The sequence below is a fragment of the Macaca mulatta genome, chromosome 7 (genome assembly GCF_049350105.2).
Source record: "Macaca mulatta isolate MMU2019108-1 chromosome 7, T2T-MMU8v2.0, whole genome shotgun sequence".
NCBI classification, from domain to species: Eukaryota; Metazoa; Chordata; class Mammalia; order Primates; family Cercopithecidae; genus Macaca; species Macaca mulatta.
The window spans coordinates 56,125,967-56,145,103 of NC_133412.1; the positions used below are offsets into that span (position 1 = coordinate 56,125,967).

At 59.0% G+C, this 19,137-nt stretch overlaps 2 protein-coding genes and 1 long non-coding RNA gene across 8 annotated transcripts in view; 2 read left to right on the forward strand and 1 right to left on the reverse strand.

Moving 5' to 3' along the window:
- Nucleotides 1-740: 740 nt before the first annotated feature.
- Nucleotides 741-9,299, forward strand: LOC106992473 (A disintegrin and metalloproteinase with thrombospondin motifs 7). Its single transcript, XM_077938806.1, is given in 10 exon segments — nt 741-950; nt 2,690-2,926; nt 3,520-3,581; nt 3,583-3,601; nt 4,014-4,159; nt 5,539-5,708; nt 6,032-6,165; nt 7,079-7,199; nt 8,438-8,893; nt 8,896-9,299. Coding segments are annotated over 10 exon segments (1,959 nt in total).
- Nucleotides 9,300-11,003: 1,704 nt separating this feature from the next.
- Nucleotides 11,004-12,995, forward strand: LOC144330030 (uncharacterized). Its single transcript, XR_013395847.1, has 2 exons — nt 11,004-12,210; nt 12,541-12,995. It is a non-coding gene; the product is annotated as an uncharacterized LOC144330030 (long non-coding RNA).
- A 1,690-nt stretch (nt 12,996-14,685) lies between these two features.
- The window catches only part of TBC1D2B (TBC1 domain family member 2B), an 82,426-nt gene continuing 77,974 nt past the window's right edge, over nt 14,686-19,137 (reverse strand). For 2 of the 6 annotated variants that reach the window (XM_077940049.1, XM_077940052.1), the window contains exons 13-14: nt 17,922-18,082; nt 14,686-14,760 (exon numbers count right to left, since the gene is read on the reverse strand). In XM_077940049.1, coding sequence (XP_077796175.1) covers nt 14,702-14,760; nt 17,922-18,082 — 220 coding nt within the window. In that variant the 3' untranslated portion in view covers nt 14,686-14,701. Of the gene's footprint in view, nt 14,761-16,441; nt 18,083-19,137 lie in introns of those variants that run through there. The other 4 variants (XM_077940050.1, XM_077940054.1, XM_077940053.1 and 1 more) reach the window with 3 other exon arrangements.

Sequence of the window (19,137 nt, forward strand, 5' to 3'; positions counted from 1 at the left end):
GGGTCACATGTGGGATCTTTCACTTCACCCCATGGACCCCCCCATTCAGTGACTCCATGACCAGATCCCAGGGGTGGCCAGGGGAGCGGGCCCACAGGTGTCTCCTGTCAGTGGTGGGCAGCTCTTTGCAGTCTCGAGGTGAGAGTGAGGTTTCTGACCAGAGTCACCTACTGTCTGCTCTGACCTCTTGTGGGACTGCCCAGCCGCACTATAATTAGCCTAAGGAGGGGCGTGGAGGGGAAGGGCTGACGGGTTTGGGGATCCGGGTGTGTCGGCAGTGCAGAGGAGTTGGCAGTGAGCCTGCCAGAGGAAGGAAGGGCTGGCTGCCGGCCGCCTGTGTGATTTTTCCCAAGAAGACACTGCTATTTATACCCCTGTAGCTTGGGATCAGCTTCTTGCAGATGAGGACGTGAAGGCCCAAGGCCACACAGCAACTACAGCCAGGCAAAGAGTAGAACTTGGGTTTCTGACTCCCAAGACAGCACCTGGGCCTGATTCTGGCAGTGGATTCTGTGAGGGTCGCCTCATGCTCCCGACTTCTCCCACACACCCAGGGTGGGCTGAGAGGTTGTTGTGGCTTCAGCTGCCCAGCAGCAGGCCCACAGGAGCCACACGAGCAACGAGTCAGCACTGGGGCAGCCAGGAAACAGAAGGGCTGGGCTGTAGCCCAGGGACTGTTGGTGCCGGGATGAGGCGCATGGGACCCCTCAGCCACGGGATCAGAGGACCCCCTGGCTGGGATGGGTGAGCCCCCAGTCTACCTCCTGGAGCCACGGAATGCTAGCGGGAAGGAGGGAGCCCAGGGCCAGCTGAGCCCACCAACCCCTGCTGACACTCTGCCCCGGGTGCAGGCCCAGGGAGGCTCAGGGAGCCCCAAGCCGCAGGAGCACTTGGGACGCTCCTTTCTCCCCGCCAGGCCTTGGCTGCCATGGTTTGAACTTGTATTTGGGGTGAGGTATTTGAGGCCAGGCTCGCGGCTGAATGGGAGGAGCCCTGCACTGGGGGCAGCTTAGTGAGTAGACACAGCCTGGTGCAGGCAGCCTGGGCCTGGCTTCAGATCCTGGCCATCATGTCCCTCTTGTGTGACCCAGGGCAAGTGACGTATGGGCCCTGAGTGTGTGAGGAGAGATGATGGTAGTCTGCCCGGGATGTTGTGAGGAGCAAATGAGAGGGTATGCCCCCAGTACCCGGGGCCAGCCTGGCACGTGGTCATCTTGGGCACTAGAACTGCATCCAGCAGCTGCTCATCTGCCAACGCCTGTGTTCGAGGGTCTGTTTCTAGCCAGCATGGGCAGTCTGGGTGATTCCAGGAGGATTCCAGGGTTCTCAGTAGAAGTCTGGTCACCTTGGCTTTCTTCTCTGCAGCTCTGGGCAGAGCCAGGGGCTTGTCACTGGCCAGGGGACTTAGGAGACCACACAGACCACCCACCCCACCCTGGGTCTCCCAGCTGCCAGGCCCGCTCCTCTGAAATCTGGGTTTTGGGATTCCATGGTCTGATCTACCCTCCCAGCCTCTTTCCACACCTGCCTTCAGCGGTCTTGGCCCTGTTTCCAGACCCTTTCATGTTCTCCCAGCCTCTCCACATCTCGGAGTGTCTTTCTCTCCCTGCTGGACTCCAGGATCCATCACCTTTGCCCTTCTTCCCTGTGCAAACCCCCGCCTGTCCCAGTCAGGACTGTATGCTCATCCTGGCCCTCTGGCCTGGCACCACCTGCCCTGAGGCCACCCAGACTATAGAACTGGAGGGTTTGTGCCTCCCCATCTCCCCTGCCTGGCTAGAGGCCCCAGGTCCCACGGGTCCTGCCTCCCTCCGTTGCTTCTGCCCAAGCCGTGGCTGCCTGGGTCATCCCCAGCCCTGCATGTCTGCGTGGCTCAATTCTCCCCAGCCACTGCTGCCCCCAGAAGGCCCCAAACCTTCCTCCAGGACAGCAGTGAGCCATAGGTGGGGTGGTCAGCGGGTTAGGGCACTCCTGCTGCTAAGCCATAGTGGTGTCTGCCTAAGGTCCAGCAGGGGCAGCAGGCTGGTCACTGGTCCCAGAAACAATAGCATGGCCAAGGGCTGTACAGAGTGAGGCAGGGTCAGAAGTGGGTGCCAGCCAGGCCTGGGCTGCTCTCCCCAGGGCCCCCACCTCTGTGCTCCCTGCCTCGTGGTGTTGTGTCTGGGCAGCCTTGTCTTTGGCACACCGCAGCAGCAAAAGTGTATGGTGGACACAGATGGCGCCTGCTCATGTCTGCCATTTTCCCCACCACCGCTGCCAGGGAATGCTGGCTGGAGGAAGGCCAGAGTAGATAGGGTATGACAGAGGCCGGAGGCCAGCCCTGTCGGTGGGTGGGGAAAATGGACAGGCACGGCTGCCCTGCCTGGGTGGGGCCATCGGAGGCTCTGTTGTGTCAACTGTGATGTGATGTTCTCTGGATCCTTGTTGGGCCTGGCTCCAGGGTCTGGGCTCAGGGACGGAGGCTGCAGGGTCAGAGGGCAGCGCCACATGAGGGCTTGGCGGTCCAGGAGGCCTTCTGAGGGAAGGCCCTGGCAGCGTGTGCAGAGGGCTGGGATTGGGGTTGGGATTGTTTAGCCAGCTGGAGTGCCCAGGAGATGAGATGAGAGAGGCCGGGAGGGCCTGTGCTGCTGGCTGTGGTTGGAGGATCAGCTGAACCGAGCGGGGAGGCTGGAGTTTCCTATAGCTGTAGGGCTCTGTGCCCCCTCCCACCTCTCCTCCTCTCCCGGCCCCACCAAGACTTCTCTGGTGGGTCTCACAGGCTGCGCCCCCTCCATCCTCTAGCTGTGGGTGGGGCCCGTGCCTGGACGACCCTCCCGCCAAGGACATCATCGACTTCCCCTCGGTGCCGCCTGGCATCCTCTATGATGTGAGCCACCAGTGCCGCCTCCAGTACGGGGCCTACTCTGCCTTCTGCGAGGACATGGATGCGAGTGGGGCCGGTGTGGGTGTGGGGGTGTGGGGACCTGGCAGGAGGGCTCAGGGGACAGCTCTCACCAGCCCGTGGATGCCAGCCTGGGAGTAACCTCGCCTGGCCTGGGCTGCGCCCCCGAGTGATACTGTGAGACGTCAAGTGGCCTGTGGGAGAGGCCAGGGATGGGCGGCCACAGACCCAGCTCTGATTTCTGGGTCAACCATGGACCAACTGTGACACTTTGGGCAAGTCCCTTAGCCTCTCTGGAGCTGGCTCATGAGAGGGAAAAGGAACCCCAGTGGGGAGGGTCTATTTATCCTGGAGAAGATCACCTGAAGTGATCTTCCAAGGGGAGTGTTTCCAGAGGAGGGGCTGGGCCGGGAGAGGTGGGGACAGTTGGGGATGGCTCTGAGCAGCGCGGCCCCGGGCACCTCACACCACCACATGGTCTGGGGAGGAAGGTGGGAGCAGGCACACAAGAAGGGACCTCTGGGGGTCAGTGGGTCCCTGCCATGTGGAGGGGTGCCCAGGGGACCCTTGGGGACAGGGAGGGGGCAGGGTGGGTGGCGGCACTGGGAGGGGGTGAGGGTATGGCCTCCTCCTTGCAGAATGTCTGCCACACACTCTGGTGCTCTGTGGGGACCACCTGTCACTCCAAACTGGATGCAGCCAGGGTGTGGGGAGAATAAGGTAGGGGATGTCCCCAGTCCCAGCAGTGGGTGTTGGAGAGGCCAGACCTGCTGTAACCAGGCCCTGGGGTCAGCCCCGGCTCACAGTCTTGCTTGTGCTCCTAGCAGAGCCCCACACTCTCTGCCCCCCAAGGCCCCATCTGCAAAGCGGAGGCATTGGGGCCAGGGCTTGATTCCATGATTCCCCAGGGTGTCTTCAGCTGAGTCAGCACGTGGGCTGTTTTACTCCCTGCTCAGCTCCTCCCTGTGGCCTGGGTCACAGATGATTGTGATGATTGTGAGGGGGTCTCTCTCACCTTCCATCCTTCCCCTCTGTGCCTTTCGCAACCTTCCCACCCACCTTGTTCTCACTAGGGTGAGGATGACTGATAGGCTGGGGGGTGGGGTGGCTCTACCTCCATCTGTCACAGTAGTGGTGTCTCAATGGGGAGTGCGTACCCGTGGGCTTCCGGCCCGAGGCCGTGGATGGTGGCTGGTCCGGCTGGAGCGCCTGGTCCATCTGCTCGCGGAGCTGTGGCGTGGGCGTACAGAGCGCCGAGCGGCAGTGCACGCAGCCTACGTGAGTGTGGGGCCCAGGGTGCCCTGGGCAATGGGACAGAGGGACCCAAGCAGTCAGCCGATTGCAGGAGCTTGGCTCTGTCCCAGCCCCTGGCTCTGAGAAGTGTCTTCATAATGGTCAGTCCGAGTGTCCAGGCCACCTTGAGTCACTTTCAAGCAGTGTTCTGGGGGCTGACAGGGTCCCCACTGCTGACCCCTTTCCAGAGAGCGGGACACTGCGGCCCAGAGACTAGAGAGACTCATCAGAGGCCACATGGCAAAGCAGCTGCTGGCTGGAAGGAGGCAGGAGAGGGCAGTGGCGAAGAGCATGGGCCCTGGACCTTAGATGGCTCTGAGTTCGAATCCTCTGTTCACCCCTTCTCTGGGCCTCCGTTTCCCCGTCTATATAACAGCAGTGCCCATCCAGTAAAGTTGTAGTCGGGGGCAAATGCAGTTTACGCAGGCCAGGCCCTCAGTTTTGCAGCTCGTCTGTAGTGGGCACTCAGCGGGAGGGGCTTGGTGGCCTCAGAGGCACAACAAAGGTCTGAGATGAGACTGGGGGCAGCTGGGAGGATGGGCCAGCAGTGAAGGGGTGGCCTGAGGTGAGTGACTTCACCTCTCTGGGCCTCTGTTTCCCCGTCTAAACGGTGGGGTGTGAAGATCTGGTGAGATGCAGAGGCCAGTGGTACTGTAGATCTGAGGCACTACCCGGCTAATCTTCACTTCCGGAGGCCACCTGGGGCAGGCATGGGGTTCACAGTCAGCCCCACCCAGTGCCCTGTGCTTACCCAAGATTGGCCTGTGGCCCTCCTGCCTCCTGGCCTCCAGGTCTGAGCTGGGTGGTGGTCAGCGACCCTGGCCTAGATGCAGAGGGTTTCAGGAGCTGTGCTCGGTCAGACCTCTCAGCTGGCTGGGGCCCTGGGCGCTTCCTTTAGGCCCGGGCTGGGGTACTGCCACCAGGAGGGAGGCTGAGGACTCAAGGGCTCGTTAGGATGCTGGTGTCATGGGTCGGAGACTTGGAGCAGTCCCTCCAGCCAGTGCCAGTCATGCCTACAGCTTGTCCCAGCTTCTCAACAGCCCTCTGCAGAGGCAGCCCCAACCTCACTTTATACTGGAGGAAACTGAGGCCCAGAGGGTGGCTGAAGACTTGCCCCCGATCACACAGCAGGTTGGGGGCAGAGCTCAGGCTTCCTGTTGCCACCTCCCCGCAGGTCCTTACAAACAGGAAGGGTGTGTCTGGGCCACAGGGTGGGCAGCCCAAGGGAGGAGAACAGCGTGCACAAAGCTGGGCGGCAGGCATCTCGGGGTGTGGGTGCAGGAGGAAGCCGCTTGCTCTGGGCTGTGGCCATGCAGTAGTATTCACCAGTCCCTCACTAGGGCGCATCCCGGTCCTCCCCACAGGCCCAAATACAAAGGCAGATACTGTGTGGGTGAGCGGAAGCGCTTCCGCCTCTGCAACCTGCAGGCCTGCCCCGCTGGCCGCCCCTCCTTCCACCACATCCAGTGCAGCCACTTTGACGCTACGCTTTACGAGGGCCAGCTGCACACATGGGTGCCCGTGGTCAATGACGGTGAGTGCTGCCTCCCATGGAGACACTGAGGCTCAGAGGGCTGGGGGTGTGTGTGTCCAAGGTTACCCTGTGATGCAAGCAGGCGGCCCAGTCTCCACCCCAAGCCTGGGCCGCTTCCAATGTCCCCTGGGGCTGCTGCTCACCCCTAGCTCTCCAGTCTGCAGCCTTGCAGATAGCTACCAGCCCAGCCGGAGCCTCCAGCATGTTGGTGCTGCTTGGGAGCCTCTAGCCTGCTATGGATGTGCGTCACAGAGGGGTCTTCTTGGTGGCCTTCACATTCCTGCCCCAGCTGTTGCTGATGGCTCTTCTACTTGGGCCCCCAGTGAACCCCTGCGAGCTGCACTGCCGGCCCTCGAATGAGTACTTTGCCGAGAAGCTGCGGGACGCCGTGGTCGATGGCATCCCCTGCTACCAGGTCCGGGCCAGCAGGGACCTCTGCATCAACGGCATCTGCAAGGTGTGCCTGGTTAGAAGAGGCTCTCCCAGCACCGGCTGCCCCCAGCCCCACTGGTGGGCCTCAGGCTCTCTCCTGGGTCCCTCCTGGTCCTCCTCAGGCCACCCTCCCTATGCTCTACCTTTGGGCTTCCCAGCCCCTACCCTGTATGACCTCTAAGGCAAAGCCCCTACAATGCCTCCTGGCACTGGGGACCCCTACCAGTCAGGCCTCGCCCCCTGCATCTCCTTGGATGCCTGCACCAGCACTGCCCCAGCCAGGAAACCAAAGCCCAGGCAGTGGCTTGACCTCTTGCTGGCTGGCTGACCCCAGGCAGTGGTTTGCTCCCTAATAGAAGGGCTTAAATGAGGTGGCACAGGTGACATGAAGGGCTCTGAGCCCCGAAGAATAGTGCTCAGTATTTGGTAACAATTTCTATTCTTATTTTTAATAACAACGATGGCCTCTCCTCTTTGCCTATGTCCCCAGCCACCTACTTGTCCCTGCTTCTTGCCCTCTAAGCCTCTGGGGTATCAAGGCCTGGGCTCCGAGGAGGACCAGCAGGGAGGTGCCAACCCCCAGTGCCTTTGACGTTGAAATTCCCTGCATGCGCTGGTCAGGAGCCCATGGCGCGTCAGATCCCCTGCCTGCCCGTGGCCTTTGCAGAACTCTTTCCTTCTCTTGTCTCATGTGATGCTCACGACATGCCTTTAAGCGAGGGGTGGGTCTCCCCATCTCACATCTGAGGAAACTGAGGCTCAGGGAGGTAGAGAAGTTCACCTGGGTCAGAGGCACAGCTGGGGTGGGGCAGGGCCAGAGAGAGGCCTCCTGACCCCCACTCCCAGCTTTCTCCTCCTGAGCCTGGCTGACCCCCGGGGCTGGGACCACAAAGGACTGGCCGCCAGCACCAGGAGCCTCCCCTCCTTGTGTGTTGCAGAATGTGGGCTGTGACTTTGAGATTGACTCCGGTGCTATGGAGGATCGCTGTGGTGTGTGCCACAGCAACGGCTCCACCTGCCACACCGTGAGCGGGACCTTCGAGGAGGCCGAGGGCCTGGGTATGGGGTGGGACTGCTGTGGGGGAGGGGTGTGCTCTTCACCTGGTGACCCCTTCCCTATCTCCCCTGGGCCCCTGTCCTTGGCCTTGTGGTCCCCACCCAGCCTGGAGATGGCTAAGCAGGGAAGCCTTGCTAGGGTGGAATTCTTGCAGGAGTCAGGGGACCCCTGGCCCATGTGCAGAGACCTGTCCCCATGGGGAGTCCTCCTGTCCCAGAGACCCCAGGCAGGGCCAACCCGGCTTGTGTGTGGCCCCTGGGCCTTTCAAAGAATGGTAGTCTCCTCCTGAAACTTCTGAGACCCCCAGCTCTGTGCCCTCACCTCCGATCTGTTTTGCACACGTTGCTCAAATACGGACTGTGTGCTAGGTGATGGGGACATGCAGGCAAAGCGCTCAGTCCTGCAGGGGGCAGAAGCTTCTGGTGTGACCAGTGCAGTGTAGGGAGGCCCAGAGGGCTATGGGAGCACCGAGGAAGAAGGTCCTGGCCTGGGGAAGTCAGGGAAGGTTTCCTGTAGGAGGTAGAAGTTGAACTGAATCATAAAACTCAGAAGTGATGGAAGGGGCCTTCCAAATGGAGGAAAGTGCTTGTGCCAGAGCCTGGAGGCAAGAAGAGAAGGCAGGACCAGCTATGGGGCCTTGAATGCCAGGCTGAGAAGCTTAGATTTCATCCCAGTGCAATGTGGTGGATAAAGCACTGGCCCTGGAGGCTGCTCATATCCCAGCAGGATGCTCAGGCACGTTACCATCCCTGTCTGCCTCTCTGCTCATCTGTAAAATGGGGATAACAATAGTACCTAGGCTATAGGGCCGTTACCCATGAGCTTACACAAGTGCTGAGAGTAGTGCCTGGCACGTGATGGGTGTGACGGAAGTGAATTGAATAAAAGCAGGCTGTGTGGGGATGAGGAAGGTGTCCCAGGAGAAAGGCCTGGGCACTTTGTTTTTTTTAGAAAGAGAATTAGTGTAGGGGATGGATCCAGCCTTATGATGAGACCAGTTTAGGTCCTCAAGAGAGGGATGACGGGGCATGGCCACGGGGTCAGGATTTGTGGCACCTCTGTGAGGTTTTGGTGACCCACGACACATCTGAGCAATTTTGGGAGCTCAGACTTTAAAGCTAATGGCGAAATCTTTGGCATCAGCAGGCAGAGGCAAGTGGGGAGAGATGTGAGGGAAGCGGGTGGGGATAAGCAACCTTCTCACCCTGGGCACAACCTACCCACAACCCTTGGCTGACAGGGTATGTGGATGTGGGGCTGATCCCAGCCGGCGCACGCGAGATCCGCATCCAGGAGGTGGCCGAGGCTGCCAACTTCCTGGCACTGCGGAGCGAGGACCCAAAGAAGTACTTCCTCAATGGTGGCTGGACCATCCAGTGGAACGGGGACTACCAGGTGGCAGGGACCACCTTCACATACGCACGCAGGGGCAACTGGGAGAACCTCACGTCCCCGGGTCCCACCAACGAGCCTGTCTGGATCCAGGTGCCTGCCTCCCGAGGCCCAGGGTGGGGGAGCGGAGGCGCAGTCCCCAGGCTCAGCATCCCTCATGGCAGGTCTCGTCCTGGAGGAGTGAGCCCTGGGTCAGTCACAGAGCCTGGCTCTGAGCCAGGCCCTCCTGCTGTGGCCTCTACCTTGGTTTCCCTATCTTTAAAATGGCCCATTGGTGTAGCTGCAGTTCACAGAGGTGGCTGGGGTTGGCTCCTTTAGGACTGGGTGGATGGAGAAGACACCTCGTGCTCACGGGCTGCTGCCTGCCCACCCAGCTGCTGTTCCAGGAGAGCAACCCCGGGGTGCGCTACGAGTACACCATCCACAGGGAGGCAGGCAGCCATGGCGAGGTCCCGTCACCCGAGTTCTCCTGGCACTATGGGCCCTGGACCAAGTGCACAGTCACCTGCGGCAGAGGTGAGAAGTGGGGCAGGCACAGCCCCGCCAGCAGGGGCTTTGTCTGTGGACAGGGACGCTGGCTTCAGCTTCCAGCTCACTCCTGGGCCACCACGGGTTTGGAAGTTGGCTTCTCTGAGCCTCAGTTCCCCATCTGTGAGATGAGGCTGGCAACCGCCCCATGTCCCAGGCGCACTGGGAGGGTAAATGGATGAGGCAGGTGGGTGCTGGCTTGTGGCGCGTGCTCAGTGTGCTCCAGCTCCTGGCGTTGTCCCTCCAGCGGACACAGCTCCCTCTCGATTGTGTCCTTGCTCTGCTCCGGCAGGTCTTGTGCCTGCACTCCTGCTGCGTCCTGGAGACCAGTCCAGTGGCCCCTCACCACCCTGACTTATTTCCCTGAACTATTTATGAAAAGTAGGACAATTTCTTTAACTCCGACTCTTCCTCCCCATATTTCCCTCAGTCTCCCCCAATGCTCCTCAGTCCCCGCTCTCTTTATCTCCTCCCCACTGCTCCTTGGTCTCCCCTCCGCCCCTCCATGTCCTCCCCACTGCTCCTCAGTCTCCCCTCTGCCCCTCCATCTCCTTCCATACTTCTCAGTCTCCCCCCATGCCCCTCGGTCTCCCTCCTGTCCTCCAGTCCCACCCATGCCCCTCGGTCTTCCTCTCCCCGCTCGGTCTCCCCCGCCGTTCCTTGGTCTCCCCACACCTCAGTCTCCCCCTTTGTCTCTTAGTCCTCCCTTTTCCCCTCAGTCTTCCCATCGTTGACAGTCAGTGTCCTCAGGGTCTCAGAATCGGGAATCTGAGATACAGACATTTGAGCATTCCTTAAAATGCTATTATGATGACAAAACGAAAATGGAGAACTGGGCAGATACCTTTCAAAGCTAGGAAACCCATGTTATCTAATACAGCTGTTTATTTTATTTTTATTTTGTTTTATTTTATTTGAGATGGAGTCTCACTCTGTCACCCAGGCTGGAGTGCAATGGTGCAATCTCAGCTCACTGCAGCCTCCACCTCCCAGGTTCCAGTGATTCTCCTGCCTCAGCCTCCTGAGTAGCTGGGATTTACAGGCACGCGCAACCAGGGCCCTGCTGATGAGGTAATGGGGTTTGAGGCAGGAAGGGCCTCCCTTCCAGGGTTCTGCTAATCCCAGTGGTGGGGGATTTCCTGGCCAGCTGGGTCCTGGTGGAAGGGCCTGAGCTAGACGTGGTTCTCCACAACCCCGCTGCTGACACACACACACACACACACACACACACACACACACACACACACACACACACAGCTGGGTCCTGGTGGAAGGGCCTGAGCTAGACGTGGTTCTCCACAACCCCGCTGCTGACACACACACACACACACACACACACACACACACACACACACACACACTCACACACACACACACTCTCATACACTTCCTTCCTGCAGCCCCAGCTGCTCTCAGCAGTGCTGAGGACAGAAAATGGGGTACTGCTGAGGACAGAAAATGGGGTGGCCCTGGAGTGTCACCTAGGCTCCCCTCGCCAGCTGTGTGGCCTTGGGCTCCATTTCCCTCTCAGGCCTTCATGTGCTGAATAAAGGGGCTGCCAAGCCCCATCCTTGCATAAATGAAGTCTGGGCATGAAGGGCCCAGCACTGCGTGGGCATCGAGGGGATACTCAGGCAAAGCGGCTTCTTCCCCTCTGCCAAAGCCACTGTCATCCCCAATTGCAAGGTCAGGGAGAGGGCCTGGGGCCAACCCTGCCAGTCTAAGGAATCCAGAAGCTGTGGTGTGAGGAGCTGCGGCCCCTGTGCTATTGACTGTCTGCTCCCTACCCCTAGGACAGAGTCCTCAGCCAGGGCCCTCAAGCTGGCATTCGGGGCCCCCTGCAATCTCCCCGGTCTGCCTTCTCCCCTTGTCCAATACAGCCTTCTCTATCTGCACTGGCTCCTGGGCAGCCCTCATTCAGGCTCAGAGTGGCCCCTGCCATGCCTCGTTACCCTGCCTCTGGCAGGGGTGGCCTTCCTGCCTCAAACCTCAAGGCCCAGTGGCAGTGCCCCCACCCTGTCCTGCCTGCCCTCAGCATGCACCTAGCCAGCATCTCAGAGTGCTCCTGTGTGTCGCCTAAGCTGGGTGCTGGCACCATGTCTCTCACCTTCAGGGTTAGGGCTGGCCAGAGGGAGCAGGGTGGTTATGACCCCCGGGGATGAGGACCAGATGGCGCAGAGAACAGGAACTGAGGCACCTGGGGGTCTAGAACCAAGGACGGATGGCCCAGGAGGCTCTGGGCTTGCAAAGTCTCCCAGGGGCGGGTGTGAGTGGGCTGCAGGGAGTGGGCTATGGGGGCTGGTTAGGTGGCTGAACTAGAAGCTGTCCTAAGTGAGGAGTTTTCTGCCACCAGTGAACAGTGGAGGGGCGGCTGGGAAGGTGTCTTGGACTTGGAGACCTGGAATTCCCAGGATGTTTTGCTGGTCTGTGGGACAGTTGGTGGGACATGTGGAAAGCCAGGAAACTCCAGAGTGTGTGGTCACTGCAGTGACACAGCATGGCCACATCCGTTTGCTGTGGAGGTGGGGTTGACAGAGGAGGGAACGAAGGCCCAAGAGGTGAAGCAACTTGTCTGAAGTCACCCCAGGCGACCAGGATGCAGGCCTGCAGATGTGCGCTCTGGAGCTTTGCCTGGAGCTGGGGTGGAGGAGCCTGCTTGCTGCCTCGTGCCCTCTGCCGGGCCTGGGGGATGTCCCAGGCCCAGGGATGGCTGCTGTCCTCCTATTCCTCCTGCTGGAGTAAGCTGGGTCTGTCAGCAGCAGCAGCAGCAGCAGAATCAGGAGCAAGGCCAGGAGGCTGGAAACAAGCCACCTCCCAAAATAGCTCTGATAACCACGGGGCAGGAGGGCCCAGCCAAGCCTCAGCCCTGACAAGCACAGCCTGGAGCTGGCCTGGGCTCAGTCCCTGGTTTCTGCTGACGGCCTCTAAGGCCCACTCTCTCTAGGCTTCGTGGCCCACCTGAGAAGTGGGAGGTTGGCCTGGGAGATAGGACCCTGTGACCCAGAACCCGAGGCTGAGTACAGCCCCCGTGGCTGGAGGTGGTCACGGAGGCCTGGCAGGACAGATGTACTGGGGCAGGGGGTGGTGGTGGGAGTGGATGGCAGAGGCTGCTGCAGGCTGGCAGGAGGTCCCTGGGACCACAGTTATGTGCCAGGATCTGTTGGGAAACACCAGGGGTGAGCAAGGATGGAGATGGGGTGGCAGGGCGTTGCCCCGGGTAGGCTTTCACGGGCATGTGAGGGCATCAGGGTGGGGTGTCAGGACCTTTCCTCCAGAAACCTCAGCCCAGCAGCGCCCGTTCTCGAGTCCTGGGGTTGGCCATGAGCAGGTGGGACAGAAACAGCAACAGCTGGAGACCTGCAACTCCGGTTCAGGACCCACTCCAGAAACTGGGGCCCTTTGCTCGGTGGGGAGCTGCTGGAGCCTCCTTAAGGTGGTTGGCATGGGGAGCCAGGTTCTGGGTACCCCAAACCACTGGTCCTGATGCCCCTCTGCCCCCCACTCCAGGCTGTGAGCGGGACCGCCTGTCCTTCGGGTTTTGTGAGACACTGCGCCTACTGGGCTGCTGCCAGCTGCCCACCGTCTGCACCCAGTGCCGCCGCTCGTGCTCTCCGCCCAGCCACGGCACCCCCTCTCATGGCCATCAGCAGGTTGCCCGCCGCTGACTGTGCCAGGATGCACAGACTGACCGACAGACCTCAGTGCCCACCACGGGCTGTGACGGAGCTTCCACCCCCTGCGCCCTAATGGTGCTAACCCTCTCCCTACCCGGCGGCAGGCTGGGGACCTCCTCCCCATCAAAAACGGTATTTTTTTATTCTAACAGTTCGTGTAACATTTATTACGATTTTACATAAATGAGCATCTACCATTCCAAAGCACAGTGTGACTTCATCCTGGATTTGGAGAATCTTAAAAGTCAGAAACTCTTCCCCCAACCCCTCTGCCCAAAACTCCACCACGGCAGCACCTTGGCAGGCGCGGCTTTTCACGTGCTCCTCTGGGGCACATCTGCAGTGGGCAGAGCAGCAGTTGGGTCCATGAGAGCATGGCGTCTGGTGAGGCACAGAAGGCCTTGGAAGCCGGGGGCTGCTGCCCAGGGAGGCCTGTGTGCAGAGGGTGGGGTTCTGGGGGCAGGAAGGTCTTCTGGGCAGGGGCACAGCTTGGCCCTTACTTGCTGCCCGCCTGAGGCCCCACTCTGTGGTCCTCAGAGACTTGTTCCACAGGGATTGGGCCCACCTTGTCACTTGCAGGGACTGCCCCTTGGAGTGATGGGGACTGGGGCCCCCGGGGGCATTTCCCTGGCCCTGTTGTATCTGTTGATTTTTCTGCAAAAAGTGGGCAGAGAGGAGAAGAGCAGGCTGGCCAGCTGTGCCCTACTGTGTCTGTCCCAGGACTTGGAAGGGAGGGAGGGAGTGTGGCCAGGGCGGCTGCCTACAGGTGCATATCCTGCTGCTCCCCAATTCAACATGCTCACCTAATTTCACGCCAACACACCCCATCCTCAGAGGAGGAGCCCAAGGCTCTGAGAGGAAGTAATTGGCCCAAGGGCACATGCCCTGCTGACACAGGCCCATCCTAGGCTCCAACTGCCCACCTCCAAGCTCCAGGCCACCCTGAGCAGGTGGAAGAGGGAGAGGGCCCCGAGCAGGCCCCAGCGGCGGCTTTGCACAAAGCGGGCAGCCTGCCAGAGTTCACGCAGGAAAGCAAGTTGCTGGGCAAGCTAGCGTGAGTCCAGCCCCGCTGCGCCGCCCGCGGGTGGAGGAGCGTCAGGAGTGTTTCCTGTCTGTCTACGGCAGCCCGGCTGGCCCAAAGAGACCCTGGGGACCCATGCTCTGAGTCATGGCTTCCCGGGCCTTAGTCAGAACTGCCCCTGGTGGCAGCCCCTTCCAAGGGGTGGGGAGCAGAGCCTGTCGACTTGCTCCTGACCCACACACTGAGCCAGTCCCTGTCCCAGCTCTGCCGCCGCTGCTGTGCTATGTGACTTCAGGAACCCCCAGCCTCGCTGAATCCATGTCCCCAGAAGGGAAAAGCCTGCCAGGCCTTGCCTTGCCCTGTCTGGGAATCCTTGCGGGAGCCACCCCTGAAACACCCCTATGGGAACCCCTTTGGTCTTCATCATTCTTGGGTGTTTTCCACTGACGGCTGGGGGTGTCTCCGGTGGCAGCTGGGCCTGAGCTGTCAGCCCAGGCAGGAGACAAACAAGCCTGTGACTCAGGCAGGGCATGGCACAGCTGGCGGAAGGAAGCGTGCCTATTCTTTGTGGCTGGGTGGGGGGGTTATCTGGACACAGGGAGTCTCCAGGTCCTGGCTTCCCACCTTGGTGCCCCCAGCCCACACCTGCAGCTTGGCCATGGTTCCTGGGGCCTCCAAAGGCTGCCACTGCTGGGAAAGGCATCCTGACGCACCCGCCCCAGGGTGAGCCAAGGGCAGGGACACCCAGAAATGCCAGGCTGGAAGGGTGGAGAGCTCCTCCTCACCCCCCAACACCAATAAGCCCTGGTCCACCCTCCAAGCCCTTGGGGTGAGCCTCATCACTAGTGACTATAACGGAATTTCAGTGCAGAATATCATACAAATTAGTTTATTTCTTCCTTAGTATTACAGTTCCAAAATGTAACCTGAAGGTCAGCACAGGAGCTGCTGTGACATAAAAAGAGAGAGTCACCTGGCGCCCCCTGCAGTCCTCCAGTTGCCCAGCAACGGTGGGACACTCAGTGGCACACACTAGGTCTCTGTATGGCCTCCCACCTGCAAGGACTTCCCCGGGCAGGCCCAGCTGCCCAGAAGCCCCGGAACACACAGGAAGACAAAACTATAGGATGGCAGGTGGGGATCTGTGCCATACAAACTTGTAGTTAGAAAACCCAACCGAGCATCTGTCTAGGATACTTCCTATATCAATATACCGTAGTTGGAACCAGAACCGTCTCCAGCCATCAGCAGTCTTGGCGGCTACTGTACAGCTGTCAGCATGACTACAGGCAGCGCCCGGGGCTACCTGGGGTAAGAAGTGGGCCCGCACATCACAACAGTGAGTCAGTGAGAGTCAGGGCCAGAGGGAAGAGCAACTCGGAGGCTCAGGCTGGCACAGATACAAGGGAGTCACACACATAACGTAAGAACTTGTTATATAAAATAGATATGTGGAATCTAGAAACACCTTGAGAAAATAGCCTATAAAAATATAAATTGTAGTGAAAGCATACAAAAGTATTAACAGAGGTTCAACCCATTAAAAAAAAACCCATCCATTTAAAAGTTGGCAATTCCCAGCAGGTGTGGGGAGGGAGCTCCCCTCGGTCCTGGTGCATGTATTTGGACAGGCCTTTGGGTTTCTCAGCTGGCAAGGTCCCCCTTGCAGGGGCCATGGGCTGGGTGTTGGGGCGAAGGTTCGGAGGAGGAACAGCAGTGTGGGGCAGCCCCTGCCAGAAGGGCCCCCTGCCATGGCAGCCAGTGGAGGCCAGGGACCTTCAGGGCACTGGAGGGGACAGAACAGCTCTTTCCTCAGTGACATGAAGGGGGGAAGTGTTAGCACGAAAGAGTGGAGGCCACAGTCCTGGAAGGAGGAGTTGGCTCCATCCTGTTCCCAAACTGGAACCAGGCGGAGCTGCCCTATCTTGCCTTCTGGATGCACGTCACTTGATTCCAGGCAGGAGAACCTCTGAGAAAGTGTCCCCAGTCCCTTTCCTCCAGGAACTCTCCTGCTCTCACACACACACTGCCTGGCAACTGCTGACAACTGTCTGGGAACACGAACATACCACTGTGGGTTGCAGCCATGACGGGACCCTGGTCAGGTGCATCTCTCAGGGCAAACTGGACAACACGAGCCTGTCCCTAAAGGCAGCATCTTAGCCCCAGGACATGGCAGTGTGTGCTGGCATGTTCCAGGGGCCATCAGCTTGGAAAGTAAAACCTGAGGGCAGCTGGTGCCAGCCCACGGGCCCAGCCCCATTCCTGCTGCACCTCCTCAGCAGCCGTCCTCCAGGCTGACAGCTGTCATTTCAGATGGGCTGAGGGGGTGGGAGATTCCAACATTTGATTCGAGCGGACTACAACGCCCAGCTCACAGGACAACTTCCTGAAGGAGTCAGACCTCAAACTGCTGCTCTCAAAGACAAAGACAATGGCAAAACCCATTTTTGATGCCTGAAAAGAGGCAAAGGCTTTTGGCTAAATATAGAGGCCAGCCCCTCTACCCAGTGAAACGTCAACCAGCTCCACTAAAGACATGAAGCCGGAGCTCAGTCTAGCGTGCGGAAACGCCAGCTTCGCCGCGGCACTGCTAGAAAGTTGACAGCACAAAATAACAGGAAAAAAGTACTTCTTAAAACTGCATTGCTTCAATTCTTAGTCTCAGTGTGTTCGTATCAACAAAGGATGATTTCCAGTTTTTTTCAGGTAATACGAAACATTCCACTGAGACCGTTTTTCTTGTATTTTCGTAACACTGTGCCAGAAAACATCGTCTCACATCTACGCATCAGGGATGCTCTAGAGGGATTAAGCAAAAATGAGCTCCTTGCTCAAAGCCTCTTCCCAGCCTTCAGAAAGGCAGTCCTGTGAGTTCCCAGAAACTGCCGTGTCAGAGGCACCAGTGACCCCGTGTCCTGGCAGAGAACAAGGATGCTTCCGGGCAGTGGTGGGGTGGGCACACACCCGGGAGAGCTCACCCAAGCCTGGGCCCCAAGCAAAAAAGTTTCCCAGCCCCGGACACTGGCAGCCGGCCTCCTGCACAACCCAGTCAGGTGGAGGAGACACCAGGAGCATTGGCCATCTCCAAGGAAGCCAAGGTTTTCAACTGTCCAAGAGCGTTCATGCTGCAGCTGCACCACTGCCCTGCAAAGCGCCACCGAAAAGATTCCTCCATCCCCTCGACCAAGGCCAGCCCAGGGGTGGGTCTGCTTTGCAATATGCCGGTCCACCGTTGACCTGGAATCCTGAACTGTCGTACTTGGTGAATGATTCCCACAAGTCAAGAAGGGCATTCCACAGAATCTCACCGAGCCACGCCAGGCACGCGGCAAGCTGGGGACAGAGCAGCCCAGTAATCTGCAAACGCAGGCTGGCCATGAGAAGTGAGGGCGGGTGTCTGGGCAGCCAGGCCCTCCCCATGCAGGCTGGGAGCCACTGTTGGAAGGGTTGCGTGTGGAAGAGCAAAGGTTATTCTAGAAATGGGGCACGGCTAGCAGCTTAAAGCCACTGGTGGGAGGTTCACAGGCTTTCTACAGTGGCCATTTCTGAACAAGCGATGTGCCTGCCTTTCTAAGGCAGTCCCTTTTCATACTGACCTTATGCCTGAGGCAGCAACCCTCTGGCCTACAGGTGCCTGAAGCACAGTGGGCATCCTTCACAGCACTGCCATTCAAAACCACACACCACTGCCCATCATGGACAGGAGAGAGAACATGGGGCGACACCCAGCAAAGCAAGGTTTCAGGGGGTCAGAGCACCGACAGGCTGATGGAGGCTGGAAACAGGCTCTTGCAAATAGCCACTGGTAAGCCTGAGGATCCACCAATCAGACAGAAAGCATGACTGAGATACGTGTAACCAAAAGCATGGCATGGAAATGGCTGTAAACAGATGAGACCTCCCACCCCTGCCCCCGCACAGTGGGAATTGAGGAAGTGCAGTCTGGCTTTGGACATCTGCCCAGCAGATTCCCAGAGGCCACACACGTTACATTCTGGCTTTTAAGCGTGCTTTCACCCTTTGGGCACACTTTGGTTGTGAAGGCAGGAAGAGCAGCGTCCCGGGACCTACTCAGGTATCCTCCTCCTCGTCGCTGACCAGCTCACCCTTGTCAGGGCTGGTGTCCCGCTCACGCAGGAAATCCTCACGGATGGCCTCCAGCTCGGTCAGCTCCAGCCGGACCTTCTCCAAGTGGTAGGCGCGTCGGTTCCGGATCTGGCGTAGGGGGAAGGGGTTCAGGTCCCCAAAGGAGATACTGATCAGCTTCCTGGCAGGACACAGGGGAGAGACAAGAGAATTAGCAGCGCTCACGTGAGTGCTCACACACAGCCCTCACAGGCACAGCAGGTGGCCTGGGGCAGGGTGGGAAGAGCGCTGGCCAGGCTGGGGGTCTGATGTAGAGGACGAGGCCCACCTTCTGCAGAGAGGTGACAAGGAACAATGGCCCAGCCAGGGGCAGGTTCAGAATGACAGCCTGGACTCCAGCTCTGCCACATGCTTGCTGTGTGACTGAAGTCACCCCCTTTTCTGGCCTCTGATTCCTCATCTGCACACTGGGGATGACAGTAGTGCCACCTCCTAGTGTGTGGGATTACTCGAGTTCCCACACATAAGCGCTGAGAAGAGTGCCCGGCACTTGCATGGTAATGACAGGTGCGGATGTGTCTGCATCCTCAGATAGGCATGAGGCCTGGCACTGGGCTTGAGTCCGGGACGTCTGTGTCCCAGGACTGATTGACTGGGGGAATGAACACAGGCCCAGGCAGTCCTGGCGATGACTGTCAGAGCCAGTCGGCAATGTGACAAGTGTCCAGATGCAGTCTACAGAGAAACGTGCAGCTCGTGGGTTTCACATTATCCCCAAGTCAAGGCTCCAATTTACAATAAAAATGTTAATGTTGTGATCACTTGCTCCTAACCACTGGTCAGTGGCTTAATAAAAATAAAACCGGCCGGGCACGGTGGCTCAAGCCTGTAATCCCAGCACTTTGGGAGGCCGAGGCGGGTGGATCACGAGGTCAGGAGATCGAGACCATCCTGGCTAACATGATGAAACCCTGTCTCTACTAAAAATATAAAAAACTAGCCGGGCGTGGTGGCGGGCGCCTGTAGTCCCAGCTACTCGGAGGCTGAGGCGGGAGAATGGTGTGAACCCGGGAGGTGGAGCTTGCAGTGAGCCGATATCGCACCACTGCACTCCAGCCTGGGCGACAGAGCGAGACTCCGTCTCAAAAAAAAAAAAAATAAAATAAATAAATAAATAAATAAATAAATAAAACCAAAAGCTGTCCTGAGGCCTGGCTATGGATTTGTAGCACTAAG